Genomic DNA, 20,741 nt, shown 5'->3' with positions numbered 1-20,741 from the left:
AATAAAAACTAATAATATATCAATTCATATTTTTAATTCTTTAATAACTAAAATTAAATAAAAATATTCAGTGACAATCAAAGAGCCATTTTAAATCTAATAAATAATTTAATAAAATAATTAAATACATATTTGACATAAATGTTTCATGTATTTTGCGATCATTTAAAATGTTAAAAGTTTACTCTTGAATTTCTACATGAGATTCTTATTCCCCGTGCCACTGAACAAACTCACGAGTCTGGAGGTGAGCCGGGAGCACTGAGGCTACCAGAATCCATCTTTGTGGGTTTGTGTGTGGGCTCATAAGACGGGTCCGAGCCTCTGGAAACCAGATGAGCTAGAGCGGATCCAGGTCCCGCCGCTAGTATCCCGTTGGTGATGGAAGAGGATTTGCGTGGCAGACCCTCAATAGGCGGCCCATCGTCAGACAACAGTCCCAGATCCAGCTCATTCAGCTGAGTAAGGGACTGACTGAGCTGACGACGCATCCCCACACGCTTGTTCATCTTACGATATCTGTCGGTAGACAAGAGAAGGTGAAGCTGATGCAAACACTGATTCTGCGGGACTGGATGTGTTTAATGTGGTGCTCACTTTTCTAGCTCGTCCTGAGAGTGAGCAAAGGTGCAGCTCGCTCCACGGGGACAGCCACCCTTCTGCTTCATGTCACGGCACATGTAGGTCTTGTATTTGCTGTGCTGAGGAGGCTGTGGAGCGAGAGGTCAGAGAGGATTACTTACTGTTTAAGTCAGAATTATTAGCCCTCCTGAATATTTTTTCCCCAATTTATGTTTAAGAATTTTAGATTTATTAGATTTTTTTCAACACATTACTAAACAATTTTAATATTTCATTTCTAATAACTGATTTCTTTTATGTTTGCCATGATGACAGTATTCAGTATTCAAGACACTATTCAGCCTAAAGTGACATGCAAAGGCTTAACTGGGTTAATTAGGTTAACTAGGCAAGTTAGGATAATTAGGCAAATTATTGTATAATAATGGTTTGTTCTATATACAATTGAAAAAAAATATTGCCTATAATAATATTGACCTTAATGTTTTCAAAAAAAAAAAAAAAAAACTGCTTTTATTCTAGCAGAAATCAAACAAATAAGGCTTTCCGGAAGAAAAAATAAAAAGGAAATACTGTGAAAAATTTATTGCTCTGTTAAACATCATTTGGGAAATATATATATATAAAAAAAAAAACAATTCACAAGACGGCACAATTATTTTTTTTTTCAATTTTGACGTCAACTGTATATATTCAGAATGTGCAGATAAATGTTTATGTACTGGTTACTGAGCTAACGCTTCAATAAATTACAATGAATAAATCAATGCAATACTACTACTGCTAATAATAATAATTAAACTAAAATCGCAAAGACATGATTGTAAAACTTCAAATGTAAAAAAAAAAAACGTTAATTCAAAATAATAAACACTAGAACAGTTTATGAATAATACTAAATTATCATTGATGTAAAGAGAGTTAGTCATTGCAAAATCTAGAGGGAAAACTGAAACAAATATACAGTGTGCCTTAAATTTGAATAATAATAATAATAATAATAACAATAATAATAACTACAATAATGTACAAGTCTGTGAGTAGTTTCATCAGATCATAATAAAAATATATAGTTATTATATATACATATATTAGATTTTTAAAAGTATTTGTAACTGATTACTGACCAGCTGCTCATCCCTATATTTATATTAGGACCGCATGATATTGGAAAAAATGCAAATAAAATTGGACATTGTGGTTGGTATATAGTTTTTCTGCGATATGAATAGAATTTCACCAGATGATTTGAATAGCTGTTTGTAAAGATTCATTAATTTAGGTTGACTGGAATGATGAAGCATTTTTCGATGCAGTGCGTTTGGATAAATTATGAACATATATAAATACAGAGCAAAGATAAAAGTGAAACAAGCAGTGCTTTAAGGTTTTTTCGAGAGTCTAACAGTATTCAAGTACAGAATTGAACAATCAAACACAAAATAACATACTGATGTACTTCTGAAACTGAATATTGAGTAGGGGGCGGGGCTTTCTTTTTGCTGATCATTCATTCCCTCATAACAAACTAACAGTAACAGGGTTTCTGCAGGTTTCACCAAGTTAAATTGAAGACTTTTTAAGACCTTTTTAAAACCATTATGAACAAAATTTTAGACTTATACAGGGCTAAATGCTAAGATTTTTTTTCAAATATCCCAGTTGGAAAAGATTCACTTGCCCTATTAAAAAATTATTCGAATTTAATACATTTAATAATACAATAAAAATAATAATATTAATAATGTATTAATAAAAATATAGGTCAGGTCAGTGTCCTTAGCAGTAAATAAATGGAGAACTTTTGAACAAATGTTACTGTAGGGAAAGTAATTAAAACATTATAGCAAATAGAGTTAACAATGCTATTTGTTAATAAAAAAAAGTTCTTGAGATTTAGGATTGTTGGTGATTGGATGAGCATACATTGTTGTATAATTGAATGTTGATGGCCAGACTGCATAGCTATACATAGCTATACATACAAAGGAAAATGAAGACCTGTTTAAAAAGATTTAAGACCTACAACACAATATTTCAGTAGATTTAAGACTTTTTAAGGCCTAAAATTTTGCTTTTGATACCCCGCGGATACACTGGATAAGAATATTGAGTCTGACGCTGTCAAACTGACATCTTCAGTGAAGGACCGCCACTCCAAACGCAGAAGCAGATGTTTAGAGTTTGATTACCAAAACAAACTTTTTATTTCACCATATTAACTTGCATGGAAAAATTGTTCACCTAACAATGTGCGCTAGCAAAATAAATAATTGTGCATTTTGATTTCACAGATTTAAAATAAAATTTTGAACAGAGATTATTTCACGATCTGTGTACAGACCTGCTGCTGATCCCCTCCCTTCTTGCTGTGGTTCTGGATGAAATCCACCAGTCCATGAACAACAGTCCGTACCGCCTCCAACCCTTTAGCCAACTGCTCCCATGTGGGCGCAGGGGCATCTATTAGCACAAACACAAATGAGCACAAACACACAACTTCACATATGCCATTTGTCTGTATAGCTGTGCCGACACACTTGTGACTGCAGATGGACAGACCTGGACTGGGGTCGATGTCGGCCAGCAACTCCAGATGAGGCCTGAGGCGGTTCAGATTGGCAGGATCTCCGGTTCTCTGCAGGGCAATAGTGAGCTCCTGCACGCTCTGAGCGAAAGATGCTGGAGTCTGAAGCTGAAACACACAAAACCTCATAAACACATTCTTCACATACCGACAGGCGGACAAAAACCAACATGTTTTCATGCGCGCCGTGACATTCGCTACATGCTAAATGTGTTAGCTACATTGGGAGGAGTGCTGGAGAACACAAACACCATCATTTGTTTATGGATCTGTCTTGAAAACCACAGAGTGAAATTTTAACACTGTTTTTATGCACCTGACGTTTACGATTTGCGTGAAGTGTCTTTTCAGTCTAATTTATAGAAAACATCCAAAACATCCTTTCACCATCTGCTGTTAATAACTAAGCTCAAGATACAACTCAAGACACAATAGTGATGCATTTTGAAAAATTGCAGAATCGAATGATTTTTCGCAAGTTTAAGACAAACACAAGGTTTTTGTTCATCATGTTGTACCTTGTCTATAATGGACTGCATGTGGGACTTGTGGGACTGGTCGCCGTACAGGAGAGAAGACCACTGGTCCGGGGCGATGCGCAGGCCGCCCTCCATTGCGATCTGGACAATCTGAGAGTCGTGTTCTCTACGAAGAGCCTCATATGTGCGAAACTCTTCCTTCAGCTGCATCAAGGAGGAGTCCTCATCACGCTTAGTCACCTGAGGTTAAAATGAATTAAAATTGTTTATACTTGTCGGCGCCAATAGCCTAGTGGTTAGTGCGTCGACATATAGCACCCAGGTGCTTGCGGCGACCCAAGTTCGATTCCCGGCTCGAGGTCCTTTGCCGATCCTTCCCCTCTCTCTGCTCTCCACACTTTCCTGTGTTAAATCTCCATTGTTCTATCAATAAAGGTGAAAACCCCTATAAAAATAATTATATATATAAAAAAAATAAATAAATAAATAAATTGTTTATACTTAATTTAATAGTTAAATATGAGTTATCGTCGATATGCATTTAACTGTAATTGTTAAATAAATAGTTTAATGGTTAATGGTAATTTCAGCGATGGACAATGTTAAATTAATTGTATTTAATAATAATTGCTAAAAATAAAACAAATAGTAAATATAAATGCTTTATTCGTTTTTAGACTTTTAAATGAATAAAAATAAATAAAAATAAACATGCGCTATGGATGTGACCCAAAACATTTGATAGTTTGCAGTATACAACATACTTTGTAGAAATTCTGTGAATTAAACTGTTTTTAAAAAGCGTTTGAAACTCCATCTTTGTTCTTTAGCATTTGAGCCTTTTTAATGTTGAGGGGTTTGCCTTATGTTTTAATTGTTATGTATGTGATGTAGGTTTTATTTTAATTTAGTATTGATTGTGTTCAGCACTTTGGGCAACGTTGTGTTGTAAAAAATGTGCGATACAAATAAACTAAAAAAAAAAAAACTAAACTGCACAACCCAAAAAATAATACTAATCAAAAGGATAAGAGTTTGATGACTATGGAACAAAAATTATTAATCTTATTTAATATTTTTGCATTTATGAAGAAAAAGCTTTGCTATGGATGTGACAGATGTGAAATTTCCACTTGTGTGACTTTGGTAAATCAAATATAATAGCTTGAAAACATTGACAGAGACATTTTTGAGTATTTTTACAGCACCGTAAAATACAAGTCTACACCAAAAAAAACTTAGAAAATGGGTTTGAAATTTTTGTCAAAACAAATTTGTTTCATGGCAAGGTTGACATTTGCATGGAATTCCATTATTATAAATATATATAGTTAAATACCTGTTCCGAATATTAACCAATTAATTTAACAATTCTACAGGTAACTAAACTTGATAATAATATTTTAAATAAATAAATAAAAATTGCCAAGCTGAAATAAAAAAGCAGCTAAAATTCTAGTTAAATTAAGCTGGTGTTTTAAGTTAATGATTTTTTTTAAATAATGATTTTATTACTATAGACTCTCTCAATAATTATTTTAAATGATACAAATAGATAAAAAAACACTCACTTAAACACACATATATATTAGATAGATTTAAACATGATGCAATAAGAAACATTAATATGGTAAAGGAAACCTTAAAGCAGGAGGCCCTGTAGAGGAGCTGCACCACATGTCCAATGCTGGTTTTGGAGGCCTGAGGAAAGCGTGGTTCCAGTCTCTGGACCACAAACAGGACCAGAACTTTCCTTGAAAGAGCTGAACCGTCTTCCAGAGCGAGGAGAACCAGCTTCAATGCTTCTTCCTGCATGGCTGTTGGGCAGAAGCAATGCTTGTTAGCGCCGACAATTTATTTCACACACCTTTTACGAAACAAATGTTAATTTTACAATGTTTGTCTTCTAAACACAGTTGTGTGGAGAAGTGTTTATGATATTTGCAGTGTATGATAATAATTTTCACCCACTTACTTATTTTTAATCCCAATCAGTGGAAATTATACATTATCTCAATACAGAGGCAGTTTAGGCCTATTGGTTAGGAATTATGGGCTTGAAAGTGTGTGTGTACTCTTACTCCTTATTAAGTATAGTACATTAGGTATATTAAGTGTCATGCCCCTCATTGGTGAAATTCAAAACAGGCATTTATTATGCATAAAATAATCAGATGAGCGACTTTTAAACAGGGTATGATTTCTGTAAAGATGACAGTGGAATGTTTTACACATCAGAACAAGGAAGAAGGGCAGAAAAAGCTTATCCCATGAATCTTTGTGTGAATTATGAGTCAATTCCACTGAACTATAAGCAATCAGTGAAGTGTCAATATTCTCTTCCCAGTTCATCCATCCAATATTGAGGTAAAAACCAATTCGAATTATGATATTACTTTCAGCGTACCACGAATAACCGCAAGAATCGAGGCGAGCATTTGTGCAACACAACAGACTATATGGCATATTGAATATTACCGTACTGTAGGGTATATAACGAGAAAATAATCTGGAGGAAAAACACAATGAACTCAAGAGAGCTATGGCCACAGATGGGTGTCATACTAATGTCACGTTAAAATACCAAGCATAACGTTGTTCATTTTTTATGGATAAAAATAAAGCACAAGGTCAAAAGGTAACTTTCGATCAGCTCTCTTTATATATTTGGATTATCTGTAGCCAGGCATGGGACGAAAAGCGTTTTCAAGGTATACCGCGGTTTGGAAAAGTCAAGGTGTTAAATTTAGAAATATTTTTCTGTAATGCTGTTCCTAAGGTATTTGTAAGATTTATTATTTACTTTTTATAGGACAACAGTATCTCCAGCAGAAAAGATATCCTAAGATGTCATTTTAAATTGTAATGAAATCAGTGTGTTTGAAACTAATGAAGACAGCAGAAGTCAATGATTCATTTTCATAATTTAGCCTGACATGTTCACTGCTCCATACTATCATAAATCTTTAAAAAAATTAAATAAATTGTTTTCAAAGGGGGGAAAAATTTTTGTTTTTATCCAGACATTTAAAAAGAACTCGTTTTAGAGCAGTAATCACAATACTGCGATTTCGTGAAACCGTGATATTTTTATCCATGGTGATCATACCGTCAGAATCTTATACCGACCCATGTCTATATGTAGCGCAACCTTATTATTTGAAGTGATTTTTTTCCAAATCGGAGGTGCAACTGATAATTGTGAAACACCGTAGTCATTAGCGTTATCAAAAGTATCGACTTTGGTACCAATCAGTACTGAAATGATAAAAAATGTAATTTCCCACTAATGTTTGAGCTTCTTAAACTCTGCTGATTGGTCGATGTGTTCACCTGCTTAACAGATATGACTGTGATTGGCCGTCGGTTCGCCAATCTTCACTGCTGAACTTCATGTAAGGATGGTCGATAAATTTATTTTATCAATCAACTTGAATGCGAAGTTTACATCGATTTGTTTGAATGAAAAACATGCAACACTCCCCTGTGTGATGCCGCAGTTCTCCGTGCATTACAATAGAAACACAGAAAAAACATGGCAGCAAGCAGGGAAGAACTCTGAGAAATGTTGCGCTCTACAGAATAAAAAAAAAACACAACAGCACATGGACACCTGCCAAAAACAGCATCATTCAGGGCTCTCAAGGCAGGGCTCTTATGCATTCACCTTGTATTTCTCATGGTGGGAAGAGGGAAGGTGTTGTTAATTTGGTGTTGTTAATTTGTTTGTAAAAAAAAAAAAAAAAAAAAAAAGAGGAGCACATGGTAGAAACAGTTACTAATCTGATATTGGAATTTAACTAGGGGTGTGACGAGATCTCAGGCTCAGAGATTTTGCGAGAATAAGTCGCATATATTGAGGTGATAAGTTGTCTGGTGAGTTGTGCTATTATAATGGAGGGGAAAGGTGAATTTAGAACTTAAGATTGGAGGCAGGATTGAATTTTAACCGCAAATCAACTCGGGCTGTCTCTGTGTTGCGCATCAGTCCCTTGATTGGGCGGGTGTGACGTAACCCCTTTTTTTCAAATTCTATTAAAACAGCTCTCTCCTCAAATAAGTCCATACTTGCATCCAGTAACTCAGAGTTTGTCCAGTCAGTAGTTTATAGCAAAATATTTTGCAGTGTTTGCATTTCCTTTATGGCATAATTTATTTAAATAAAAGTTAAATAACATTTATTACAAGTTTATTTAAAACTTGTTTTGCATTTTGTGATATTTTTCAGTTGATAAAAGGATTTCTAAAACTAGTATAAAAACCTCGTCTTGTGGAGTCACATCACACCCTTAAATTTAACATTGTTGTTTCCAGGTATATTACATGACTCAAAGACAGCCCCAAAGACATTCGTTACTAGGTACTGTAAATAATAACACCGTGTGACAAAAATCGCTCAAATAATAGCAATAAAATGCAACCCACCAGTCAGGCATGAGAAATGTATACATTAGCTGATTTAGCACAAAATGAAAATGAATGAAACCTCTTAATGTACGTTCATAAACAGCACAAAATAATATGGAAATAAATCATCTTGGAAAAAGTGCCTTTTTAACAATCATTATGAGCTTACTTTAATTCTCATTATATCAAAGATTCAACTGATATTCTTTTTCTAATTCTTATTATAATAAAAGACTGGATGTAATTATAAATAAATCTTGTTAAATTTGATCTTTAAATGAAAGCAAGAAAGGAAAGGAGAAAGGTTTATCTATTTTTAGGGGGGGGGGGAGGAAATCAGGGATTAAAAAAATAACAACACCTTCATGGCCAATCCCAATCATATCTGTTGAGGAATTGAACTCAGTGGCCAATCAGCATTAAAAACGTGCTCAAATGTCAGAGCGAAATTGACGTTTTTAAAATTTCAGTACCTATTGGTACCAATATCGATAGATTTGACAACTCTACTAGTCATGAGGTGAAAAAAATTGATAAAAAAAAATATCTGTGGAATATTTCCAGTTAAAACCTTTATATACACACCCTGGTAGCAATAAAGAATTATTTTACATCTTGGTAAATCTCACCAGGGCCGAGGAACTGGCAGCCTCTGGCTCTGACGGCGGCCCACAGGTTGGAGGAGAGCTGCTGGGGGTTCTGGTGCTGGAGGATTAGCTCTGTGACGGTGCGTTCACCCAGGGAACGGGCTGCCCTCATGGCCCGGATGCGGCCCTCCTCCTCCACCAGCTGGCAGTGCACCAGCGTCACCAGTTTCCTCTGCATGGGTCTGCTGAGGACACTCTGAGCTGCGCCATTCAGACCTGCACCTGCACACACACAAACAAGAGTCAACAGAGCCTTTCACTCATTGCTGAATAATGTGAAGGATGACTAGCATGGTGAATGGTTAAGGACGCAAACAATTTAGTAATTTCAAAAACTAAATTACATGAATAGATAGCAAATTAAATCTAAATTAAATCAAAACAAACAAACAAATAAAAAAAGCTAATAATTCTGACATCAACTGCATTTCAGAAAGACATATTTCCACATATATGCCAGAAACACATATGTCCCGTATATGTCAGAAACATACAGTTGAAGTCAAAATTATTAGTCCCCCTTGAATTTTTTTGAATATGTAAAACACATTTATGTCCCACATTTGTCAGAAACATATATGTCCACTTATATGCCATAAACATATATGGCACATTTATGTATGAAATGCATAATGTACTTCCCATACAGTACATGTCAGAAAGGTATACATCCCTTATGTGTATTACAAATAAATCTCTCATATACGACAGACACATATGTGCCATTTGTGTCAGAAACATACATGTCCATAAATGCAAAACATATATGTCATATATACTGTATGTCAGAAACATATGTCCACATATATGCCATAAAGGTATACAGTTGAAGTCAGAATTATTAGCCCCCCTGTTTATTTTTTTTCCCCAATTTCTGTTTAACGGAGAGATTTTTTTCAACACATTTCAAACATAATAGTTTTAATAACTCATTTCTAATAACTGATTTATTTTATCTTTGCCATGATGACGGTGCATAATATTTAACTAGATATTTTTCAAGACACTTCTATACAGCTTAAAGTGCCATTTAAAGGCTTGACTGGGTTAATTAGGTTAACTAGGCAAAATAGGGTAATTAGGCAAGTTATTGCATAACGATGGTTTGTTCTGTAGACTATTGAAAAAAATTTAGCTTAAAGGGGCTAATAATATTGACCCTTAAAAAAAAAATTTTAAACGGCTTTTATTCTAGCTTAAATAGTACAAATAAAACTTTCTCCAGAAGAAAAATATCATCAGACATACTGTGAAAATTTCCCTGCTCTGTTAAACATCATTTAGGAAATATAATTTTTTTTTTTTTTTTTAAATCTAATAATTTAGACTTCAACTGTATGTCCCCCACATATATATCACATATGTCCCATATATTCCAGAAACTTATGCGTTTCTGACATATATGTGGACAAATATGTCTGATATATGGAGATGTCAGAATCATATGTCCCATATTTGTGAGAAACATATATCGTTATATGTAAAACACATACATGTCCCATATACGTCAGAAACATATGTCCACATATATGCCAGAAACATAAATGTCCATATATGTAAAACACATATATGCCCCATATACAGTAAGTCAAAAACATATTTGTCCACATTTATGCCAAAAACATATATGTCCCATAAAATAAAACAAAAAAATGTTAACTATATAAAGAAATATAAACAAAGTGCATATAAATAGTAATCCAAAAATGTAGATATCAGGAAAACATTATAAAACAAACTAAACATAGCATAATAGTAGTAGTAGTAGTAATAATAATAATAATGATAATAATATACTAAATTAAAATGCAAGGCAAAAAGGAGCAGAAACCAATTATGACATCTTAATAGACTTAATGATATATGAATGTGCTTAGGATGAATCACTTAAACACAAGGTGTAAGTTAAAGTCCAAGTGAATCTGAAGTCACTCATTTCAAATAGAAATGTAATATTTTGTAGGGGTCTCATTTAATTTTTGCGCTCCTTATCTTTCACTGTCAGCAAATTAACGGTTAACGCCATTAAACTGACATCACAGAAGGTCTGCCATTTATTTGTATTTTTATCAGTAGATTCATGGATTAATTGTTCACTTAAAAACTAACAATGTGCGCAAAATAAACATTACAATTTTGATTTCATGCTGACTTTAAAGACAATAAAATACCTAAACTGTTCATCAAAACAAAACAAAAACAAATAGACAAATCACTAAAAGAGCAGTGACCTCTGGTGTTGCTGAGGGGTTTGAGATAGAGCGCCAGATCCTCCACACACGTGCGCGACTCCTCATAGTGTTTGACGTCCTCGGCAGCTGTCAGTAACGTCACGGGGGAAGCTTTGGGTACCTGGAGCAGAGAAAAAACAAACAAACACAACATGTGTCTGTTAGTACAATAAAGACATAGACATTCTTTACATAACTGGACAGCTTTTGATGGGTCTGTCAGCATTCCTCTAAATGCAAAACAGTCACACCCACAGACTGCATCATGCTGAGCCATTCGTGCAGAACAACATGTGACTCACCATCAACCACACTGACAGGAACCACTGTTTCGGCCATGATTTTGAACTGTTCTGAACTCTCAAAGAGCTCGTACATGTCTCAGCTTACATGCAACCAGTGTAGGATGTATCGAGTAACAAAGTGATTAGTTAATTTAAGTAGCAGCAAAAGTAACTATTTTTATTATACAATTTTTTTTTAAAGTTATATTTTATTATTTTACAGAATAATTATATTTTAACAAAAAAAAATGTCAATTTATAAAAAAAATTGCAGATGCTCAAAAAATGAGCGTTCATAACAATACATGGTATGAGCTCAGAAAAGCAGAGTAATTGTATATTTTGCTATTCAACTATTTTACAGAATGACCCGAACAATTCCACATTCTGAAGAAATAATGTATATACAATGTAATGAATTAAGAAATTAATTTATGTAATTCATTATTGACAAAAAATTAAACTTTGAAATATTTGAACACACAATGGTAAAAAAAAAGAAGTAATTCTTCTAGTTAACTAAAAAGTTATGTTTGTCATTAAAATGGTTAAGTTTAACGTAGTTAATGTCCATGTTTTGATTTTAAAAATGGTAATGAGAGAAATTTAACTTAATTCTTTACATTTATTAGTCTACTCATTGAGATTTAAGGGGATTTTTAATATTGGTTCAAGTAATTGAATTCTTTTTGAGCAATTTATTTAGAATTGAGCTAAGGATGCTTCAATCAGATTTTTGCAGCTGATAACAAGTACCGATTCTTTGGTAATCAGCCGATACAGAGTACTGATTCTGAAGTTTTATAATGCCTAAAGCACATTTTTCCTCCAAGTATGATACTGAAGTGGAGATCTCCCCTTACCTAAGAGAATAAATGAAGGATGTTGCATATAATCTCTTAAACGCGTCTCTTCTAACCATTTAGTGTGAACTTGTAATGGTCAGATGCAGGTTTACAGAAAATAATAAATAAAACATGTAAAAAAAATGATTAACAAAAGCAATTTAGAAACACTGCAAATGATGGAAGAAGAATTCAACATGTCTCAATGAAGAACAAGTTTGGAGCGTAGGCTTAATTTGATGCTTAAGAACTTAAAATGTACACCTACTAATACAATAATTCTTTACTAAAGGGAAATAGGCCTATAAACTACTGTTTATTGCAATAACTAGGCCTACATTAGGAAAAGTTATATTAATAAATAAGTAAAAATATTTATTTGATTAATATTTCCAGCCAGGTTTTTGTGAACTTGCAATTTCAAAAATCAAAAACACAGAACTTTCAGTTCTTGTATGTAAAAAGGCCTAAATACATGCAAGGCCATTAAAATATTTGCTCATCTCTAACTCTTGACAGCAGCTCTATGATCGCAGCTCTGGACAGTCGCGGAGCTTCCGGGGGAGGCCATACGGTTGGATGAGATGGCGGCGATCACTCTGCTTGCATCACAGCAGCTCAAAACACTAAACATACAATGGCTGCATTTGCAACAAATAGACCATCATCCACGCGATTCGCACCAAGGATGCCCTACAAAAGGCAAAAGACCTTAACTCACTAGAGTGCTGAATTGAGAAAAATGACTTCAAAGATTTTTTGTTGTTGCCCAGACAAATTAGTTATAGATAGAACAAAAATTACATTTATCTACATTAAAAAAATATATTGAGCTCAAACTTGACCTTTAATTTTGAAGTTACTGTCCTCTGCAGTATTATATGCAAAAAGTGAGAAGTCGTGCCAAGGCAAAAAGCAGCAACTTCCACATGATCAATATTGCTGATCAACATTTACAAAAAAACATCTACACCTGTAGTGTCTAGTAATCATGCTATTTATTTAGGATGATTGGCAGTTACTTACAGCCATTTACTTAATGCTGTCCTGTGCTTCGGTTGCATTTTCAAATTACAATCCAAAATGTAACATTTAATATATCATTTGTTTCTGTAATTTGAAAGTAATCATTTTGTTTATCAGTATTACGCTATTTTTGTCTCTGCATTGTAATATTACACTACTTTTGCATTAATTTTGAGTTAATTTTCGATTTCATAGGTATAACCTAGTCATATAGACCAGTGGTTCCCAACCTTTTTTTTGCCTGAGACCCCCTTTTCCCCCAGAAAATATTGTAAGGCCCCCCTCCACATTTAATGATATTACCGCTTATGAAAGTTTGCAATAATGATGACAAAAAATGTTGTTTTCAAACAAACAGTATGTTTATTACTATATCTAGATATATTTATGCACAAATAATAGCCTAATGTAAAATCTAAAAGCAAAACATCAGTAGGCCATTTGTAACTGAAAAATGTGAGCCTTTGGCCTTTAAATTGGCCCTATTTGAAATTCAATAACACAAATATCAGTATTCACACTGGTGTATAAGGGAAAAAATAATATAGGCTATTGCAATGTAATACTTGCACTTTATTTTTTTATGCTTTCACAAATAGTGTAAGGACTGCTGCCAGGTGAATCAGCGAGTCTTTTTTGTGGAGGACGGTTTACAAATTTGTCCGTTTTTGGTCAGTAAGGGCAGTGGTCCTCAACCTGTTTATCATAGCAGAGCGGTCAACGCTTGACAATTTCACAGTTTCTGAGTTTCGTAGGTTGCTAGGCGACCATTAACCATTTTCTCAGAGGATGACAAGCTGAAAAAACATTGCTGTCACTCTCTGATACAAGTTTTATTTATGGAGAAAAGTACAAAGCACTGCAGTGTTTGTGTTTGTGTTTGTCTGAGAAAACTAATCTTACCGATATGTTATTATTCCATACAAGCTGAAGCTGACCGGTCAATTCTTGTCAGGTGACTTTGGAAACAACAAACTTGTGCAAACTCTAGAAATATGCGATATGCGATCGGCGCCAAAAAGGCCGCCATCATTTGCAATCTCCATTAGTTGATCTTCTTGCACAGACATGCTGGATTTACCTAATTTGTTGACAAATGAGTTGCGTACATTCCTTGGCAGTTCCTTCACTTGGCCTTTTCCCCTTGGCAAAGAAACTTTCCAAAGACCTCTGTTTTTTTTACTCATTTTGCTGCTTTTAGCTTAAATTTGGGCGCTCAGGTGACCGAGATGTAAGCGAAAGAATACGGTCATTTTTCAAAATAAAAGATCGTTCCGACTTAGATAATAAATAAAGCGGAAATAATTAATGATTTCTTGTGCGGCCCGGTACCAATTGATCCACGGACCGATGGTTGAGGACCAGCTAGGGCAGGCATGGGCAAACTCGATCCTGGAGGGCCGGTGTCCCTGCAGAGTTTTGCTCCAACACTAATCAAACACACCTGAACACCCTAATTAGTGTCTTCAAGATCACTAGAAAGCTACAAGCAGGTGTGTTTGATTAGGGTTGGTGCAAAACTATGCAGGGACACCGGCCCTCCAGGATCGAGTTTGCCCATCCCTGAGCTAGGGGATAAAATTAACTAAGGCAACATGATCATTCTCCTTATTGTCCACTGCTAAGAATTTTTTTTAAATATGATGTGACCCCCACAAAGCTCGCTGAGGCCCCCTTGTGGGCCACGACCCCCCTGTTGGGAACCGCTGATATAGACTTTTTTTAGAGTGGCATACTCCTTAACATTCTTCTGCATTCTTTCTTCCACTTAGACTGCAGTCACTTGTCCCATTAAGGCACAATAATTGCAATATAAATACAATTCTCCATTGAATTCTTTACCTTTATGAATTATTTTTTAAATGAATAAAAGTTTCAAATAAAAATACGCAACTACAGTAAAAATTAAGTTATTCATGTATTAACCAAAACCGCCAGTAGGTGGTGGTAAGGCACGGTCTTAAGTCATTTTGTTCAGTAACAATTTATCGGTTGTATTTAGGTCAATGAATCAATTCATTAAATAAAATGTATTTTTTTTAAACTCACTAAAATAACCCAGCCTAGCCTAAAGAACGACTGGACCAATATGAACACAGCAGGTTGGAATAATGATCAGTATTCTTGTGGATTAAACATCCCTAACGACATTAATTGCAGTGGATTTTATTGGGTTACTAGAAAAGGTAGGAAATGGTTTTAACTGTGAACTCTACTGATATTATGTGTGATCATGCAGATATTTTTTGCTCATAATTTATAGCCTTTGCTTGTTTGCAGTGCTGTATATTTAGCAGATTGTTAGCCTATTTATGATAGTATGACAGTAAAACAAAGGCAGAACATCGTAACTCCAGGCTGCTTACAGTAACTTCATGGTGAACAAAGGCAAATAACCATAGCTTAAATGTAGCATACCAAAACCAAGTCAAAAAGCGTAAAGAAACACTTGTGATCTGTTCATGAGATCGGCCAAATTAACGAGTACCGATCGAGTCATGAAATGTGATTATCAGCTAGGCATGGGACGATAACCATTTTCAAGGTTTACCAAGCTTTGGAAAAGTCAAGGTTTTAAAAACCACCAAAGTTTTCTGTAATACTGTCCCTAAGGTATGTGTAAGATTTTTTATTTACATTTTTTTTAGGACAACAGTATCTTCAGCAGAAAAGATATCCAAAGATGTTGTTTTAAATTGTAAAGAAATCAGTGTTTTTGAAACAAATGAAGACAGCAGAAGTCAATGATTCATTTGAAATATTGAGCCTGACATGTTTACTGTTCCAAAATATTATAAATCTTTCAAAAAATTAAATATATTGTTTTCAAAGGGGGAAAAAGTTTTGTTTTTTAACCAGACATTTAAAACAAATATATTTTAGAGCACTAATCACAATACCATGATATCGTGAAACCATGATATTTTTACCCAAAGGTTATCATACCGTCAGAATCTTATACCGGCCCATGCCTATTATCAGCCAATCTCTGGCCAATCGAACGGAGCATCTCTAAATGGTATGGCATTAAACATGTCCAATTCAAACTAGTTTTCAAAAGTAGATAATTATGGGGCCAGAAAATGCTAATTAATGGCCAATAGATTTTAAAAGCTGAAAGAGTTATCATGTAAGCCTACCATACAACACTGCAATTTTTAGAACCAATCCAAACTGAAGAATAAATGTAAAAATCTCTGCTAATTCCTCATTTCAATGTTGACATTTCCAGTTTAACTTTTTTTTTTAAAAACAAGTTGCTAATTTCGAATTTGTAGCATCTCATCTACAGTTTACTAAGGCTCAAAATATCTACAGTTATGCAAGCGTGAAACTGACATTTTAGAGTTTGCTCAAATTTCCTTATTTGAATGCGATGCTCGACGATGACTGTGGATATCTAAAATAATCCTGGCCAGATGATTATGAAACGGTTGCGACAGTCATACTCATCACAGAGCGAGCAGAATGAAGAAGTACTTTCACAGACAAAGCTGGGAATGGCTAGCAGACGTTGTTTCAACTTCCTGGTTCTCTGCTGGCTGTAAATGTGCGAGAAAGCGATGTGTTTTACTGCCTCCTGTCATGCAATCACACGCTTCGGTATGTCACATAAGGGCTGAAATCCAACCAGACTGGAACGTCCGCAAGCTGTTCTTTAGAAACCTGAGCTCCTCCTACCCATGTTGCACTTGAGATGTTCAGCTTGTCCGTTTGATTCATAAATGATGTGGTAAACATTGATAAATGCACTTTGCCTAAAGTACAAGTGATGTACTGTTTGCAAGTGCAGTCTGGATATTTGCCGCTCTGCCTCATGTTTTGATTCTTATCAAGGTACTTTGGAAAGAAAAAAGGATCATTGTTAGACTGACAAGGAACCACTGCAGTTTTACTTCCTCAACCTCTCTGTTCAGCAGTTTAGACTGAGGCGAGGGTGGGAGCTTTGACTTTATCTCAACAAGGAAAACAAAGTCGATAAAAATAAACATGTCCAGTACAGAGTGAACCGAGTTCATTGAGCTTGCACGTAGTAGCAGTGCATGTAAAGGTGCATTACTGTTGTTCTACATATTTTTGCAGGCGAGATCTAGTCAATCATGATTGGGTGTTTTGCACAAAGTTTCCATTGCAGATTTCCTTTATGTTTATGCTAATGTCATGTATGCAAATTCAGGAGTTGTTGGGTTTTAATGTCAAGCCTTGCATAATGGTGTGGTCGTGTTTACTGTTGACTGGTGAATTTCCTTAGGCAAAATCTGGTCATTTCAATCAGGAGTTTTGCGATGAATTTCCCCTCACGGATATTGTTCGTGCAGATTTTTGTAGGCGAAATTCAAAACATTTCAATCAATGAGAGCAAAAATGTTCATGCAAAAGTTAATCATGCAAATTCATAAGTTTTGGAGCGACACTTTTAAGGTGTGGACCTTTAACTTTTGCAGATAAAGTCTATTCATTTTAATAACAATCTAAAATCTTTTGTTCTATTTTCTATGTCGATAAAATGTTCGAAATTATGTTAATCGACAAATACTATGCAACTTAAGCTAATTTTGGAAACTATTTACAATGTGAAAATGTATTTACAAACATGAACATACAACGAACAATGCTTATACATCCTTTATTAATCACAGTTCAATATTTACTAATATATTATAAAAATCCAACGCTGTGCTTGGTAACATTAGTCAATGCACTGCAAGTTAACATGAACTAACAATGAACATATGTATTTTCAATATATAATGTTTAAAAAGTTTAATAAATACTGTAATGAACATGCTGTTCACTGTTTATGTTAGCAAATACATGAACTACGTGTCCCTTTTTGAAAAGTGTTACCTAATTTGCAGAAATCCAAGCAAAAGAGACAAGAAAACCCTCTTAGGCACTGTTCTCACAATTTTATTTTTTTTCATTTCCAATGCACTACTTTTCTATTGTTTATCAATGTAGACACGTCCTTGATGGACGCATTTGTTCGTTACACATGTCTCTTCTTATTTTTAGATGATGTGTGAAGTTGAAAGATCTAGCAACAACCGTGGGGCAATCATTTCAAGCTTCTATTTATAGTCGAATGTTGGCATGACAACTTTTTATTTACTGTTATATCATAACATATTGTTTTCCTATTTCTGATGGGTTCGTTATTGTCGTTATTACATCACGTTCATAATATTGCGATATGTAGACCTTGCGCTGCACTTTTTTTTAAACCCATTTCTGAGTGCCACGTCTTGTTTTTTTTTTTAAGTTTTTGGTGTGAATTTCTTAAGGCTGATTTATACTTCTGCGTCAAGCGCACACATATGGTCAAGCGCAGCCTTCACGCAGTGGCATAGACCTCGCCATGGCTGACGGCGACTCTAACGCAACACCTCTCAAAAAATGTACCTACACATCGCAGCGCAAGCTCTGTGATTGGTCAGCTTGGTAGCTGTGACGAGTGTGGGCGGTGCTGAGAGCTGCGAGCCTGATGGAGCGAGTGTTTACAAGTGTCGAGTCCTGTGAAGAAGCACTAGATGGAAAATTTTGTTGTGTGTTTACCTTCCGAATAAAGTTGTTGCACGCCCACCAGTTCCCATCTCTGAATAAGCGAGTTTTAGCTACTTGTACATTAAGGTAGTAAATAAGGTAGTAATAACATAACCTACTGCCAGCTAGCGTTTCGGAAGTGTTATTGCAGAGCAACATAAACAGCACGCAGAAGTATAAAGACATGGCTACGCACAAGCATGCGCCGTGAGTCACGTCGATCACTCAACGCAGAAGTATATACTTGTGAAAGCTGACATATGCTTTTTTCTGGGGTATATAGTGCGTGATTCTGTTTCAAGGTCTTTATAAATTGAGAATAGAATCGAAAATTATTTTCTTATACAAGCATAATAAAGAGCTTTGTCTCAGATCATATCCAAACACATTGATCTACATTAACCTCTTAAGACCCAAGATATTTTTTATTTCTCTTTGCTATTTGGGCTTATTGGAACCGAATTAGAATAAAACTTTTAGAGAAAAATTATGTCCATATATGTGGACTCGTGGTCCGAATTTACATAGACCCCTTTTTTCTGACTGTTTAAGGCATATATAACATATACATTTTTTTCGAACATGTTTTGACTATCAGACAGTAAAAACAAAAATTTTGCCCATTTTACACAGTTAAAAATAGTGCTTTGGACATTTCATATGCTGCAAAACAGTTGCAGGATGACACTGTATGTCTGTAACAAAATATAAACCATTCAAAGTATTTTAAATAGCCACTTAAGAGCTAAAATGTGCTGTCCCCTGTATGTGGACACTAAGCCCTTGGAGGTTAAATGAATAATCAATGTAGAACTGCGAAAACATGGTTCCCATTGGAGCATTAAATATAATTTTTTCGAATTATAAGAAAAAACAACTCATGCAAGAGAGATTTTTTTTAGTGTGATACATAGGCATTTCTTGCTCAGGTATTTCCAACTTCTCTTTACCCCTATTACTGGGTTCACACCAGACGCAAAACACAGTGTCATTTGCTCTGGTTTACTCACGGAATGTTTTCCCCGCTCACACAGAGTTTAATTATTCGAACTTAAGCGGTAGACATGACTGAGCACTCGTTGCAAGTGTGTTGCATATTTTGCGTCATTTGTGCAACAATAATTTACCTCTATTCGCACATTTGCATAACCTTTGCATGTAATTTACTCTTGCGAATACTTAATTTCGTGTTTGGTGTGACCAGCAGTAAAGTGAACCAGCATTAAAGAAGAATAAATCAGAGCTGTCGTAACTATAATGAGTCTTTTGGTCTCACCTGTCCGCTGACGAGCTGCAGCAGCGCAGTGTTGACGGGCAGTTGCTCGATGTCTGTGCTGATAGTGGTCTGGTCAAACGGACAGGCCTTGCGGTGCAGTTTGTTCAGGCACATTTTGCAGACAGTGTGTCCGCAGCCCAGGCTGATGGGTTTGCGGTGGCTTTCCTCGAAGGTTTGCGTGCAGATGGGACATAACAGAAACTCGGTCCATTGTGGAGCTTGAACGGGCATTGTAGCGAAGCGCGGTCTGTGATGCTCCGGTCCCCAAGTTCTTCTCTTATTGCTGCATTGGTGTCTATGTGCGTTTTGTGTAAAACGATATGGCGGTAAGTTCTAAAGGTTCCACTGGAACCGATAAAGCTCTTCCAAAGATCACGGTTCTTAAATATTTCCTGGCATTGTGGGCGTTCAGCACATAGTGTGAAAAACATAACCTGAAAAACAAAAACAAACCAACATTAGAAATAACATCAATGTTTTTCTTTCATTTTTTTGAAGTTCACAGGGCTCATAAAAGAGGCACAGTGGCCCAGTGGTCAGCATTGTCGTCTCATAGCAAGATGGTCACTGATTCGAGTCTCGGCTTGGCCAGTTGGCATTTCTGTGTGGAGTTTGCATGGGTTTCCTCTGGGTCCCCAACAGTCCAAACACATGCAGAATAGGTGAATTAAATAAACTAAGTTGGCTGTAGTGTATGAGTGTGTGCTTGAATGTGTGTGTATGGGTGTTTTCCAGTACTGGGTTGCGGCTGAAAGGGCATCCGCTGCATTGAACATATGCTGGAGTAGTTGGCAGTTCATTCGGCAGTGGCGACCTCTGAATTAGACACTAAG

At 35.4% G+C, this 20,741-nt stretch overlaps 1 protein-coding gene across 2 annotated transcripts in view; it reads right to left on the bottom strand.

Moving 5' to 3' along the window:
• Positions 1 to 20,741, bottom strand: part of rc3h1a (ring finger and CCCH-type domains 1a) — a 54,974-nt gene that overhangs the window by 26,170 nt on the left and 8,063 nt on the right. For both annotated transcript variants that reach the window (XM_056447318.1, XM_056447319.1), the window contains exons 2-10: positions 19,909 to 20,342; positions 10,934 to 11,054; positions 8,685 to 8,924; positions 5,290 to 5,465; positions 3,688 to 3,888; positions 3,145 to 3,277; positions 2,927 to 3,045; positions 598 to 710; positions 238 to 519 (exon numbers count right to left, since the gene is read on the bottom strand). In XM_056447318.1, the coding sequence (XP_056303293.1) occupies positions 238 to 519; positions 598 to 710; positions 2,927 to 3,045; positions 3,145 to 3,277; positions 3,688 to 3,888; positions 5,290 to 5,465; positions 8,685 to 8,924; positions 10,934 to 11,054; positions 19,909 to 20,139 (1,616 nt within the window). In that variant the 5' untranslated portion in view covers positions 20,140 to 20,342. The remainder of the gene's footprint in view (positions 1 to 237; positions 520 to 597; positions 711 to 2,926; positions 3,046 to 3,144; positions 3,278 to 3,687; positions 3,889 to 5,289; positions 5,466 to 8,684; positions 8,925 to 10,933; positions 11,055 to 19,908; positions 20,343 to 20,741) is intronic.

The sequence above is a fragment of the Danio aesculapii genome, chromosome 22 (genome assembly GCF_903798145.1).
Source record: "Danio aesculapii chromosome 22, fDanAes4.1, whole genome shotgun sequence".
Classification (NCBI taxonomy): Eukaryota; Metazoa; Chordata; class Actinopteri; order Cypriniformes; family Danionidae; genus Danio; species Danio aesculapii.
Note: the sequence above shows the minus strand (reverse complement) of the source record. Positions and strands in the feature narration are given on the sequence as shown.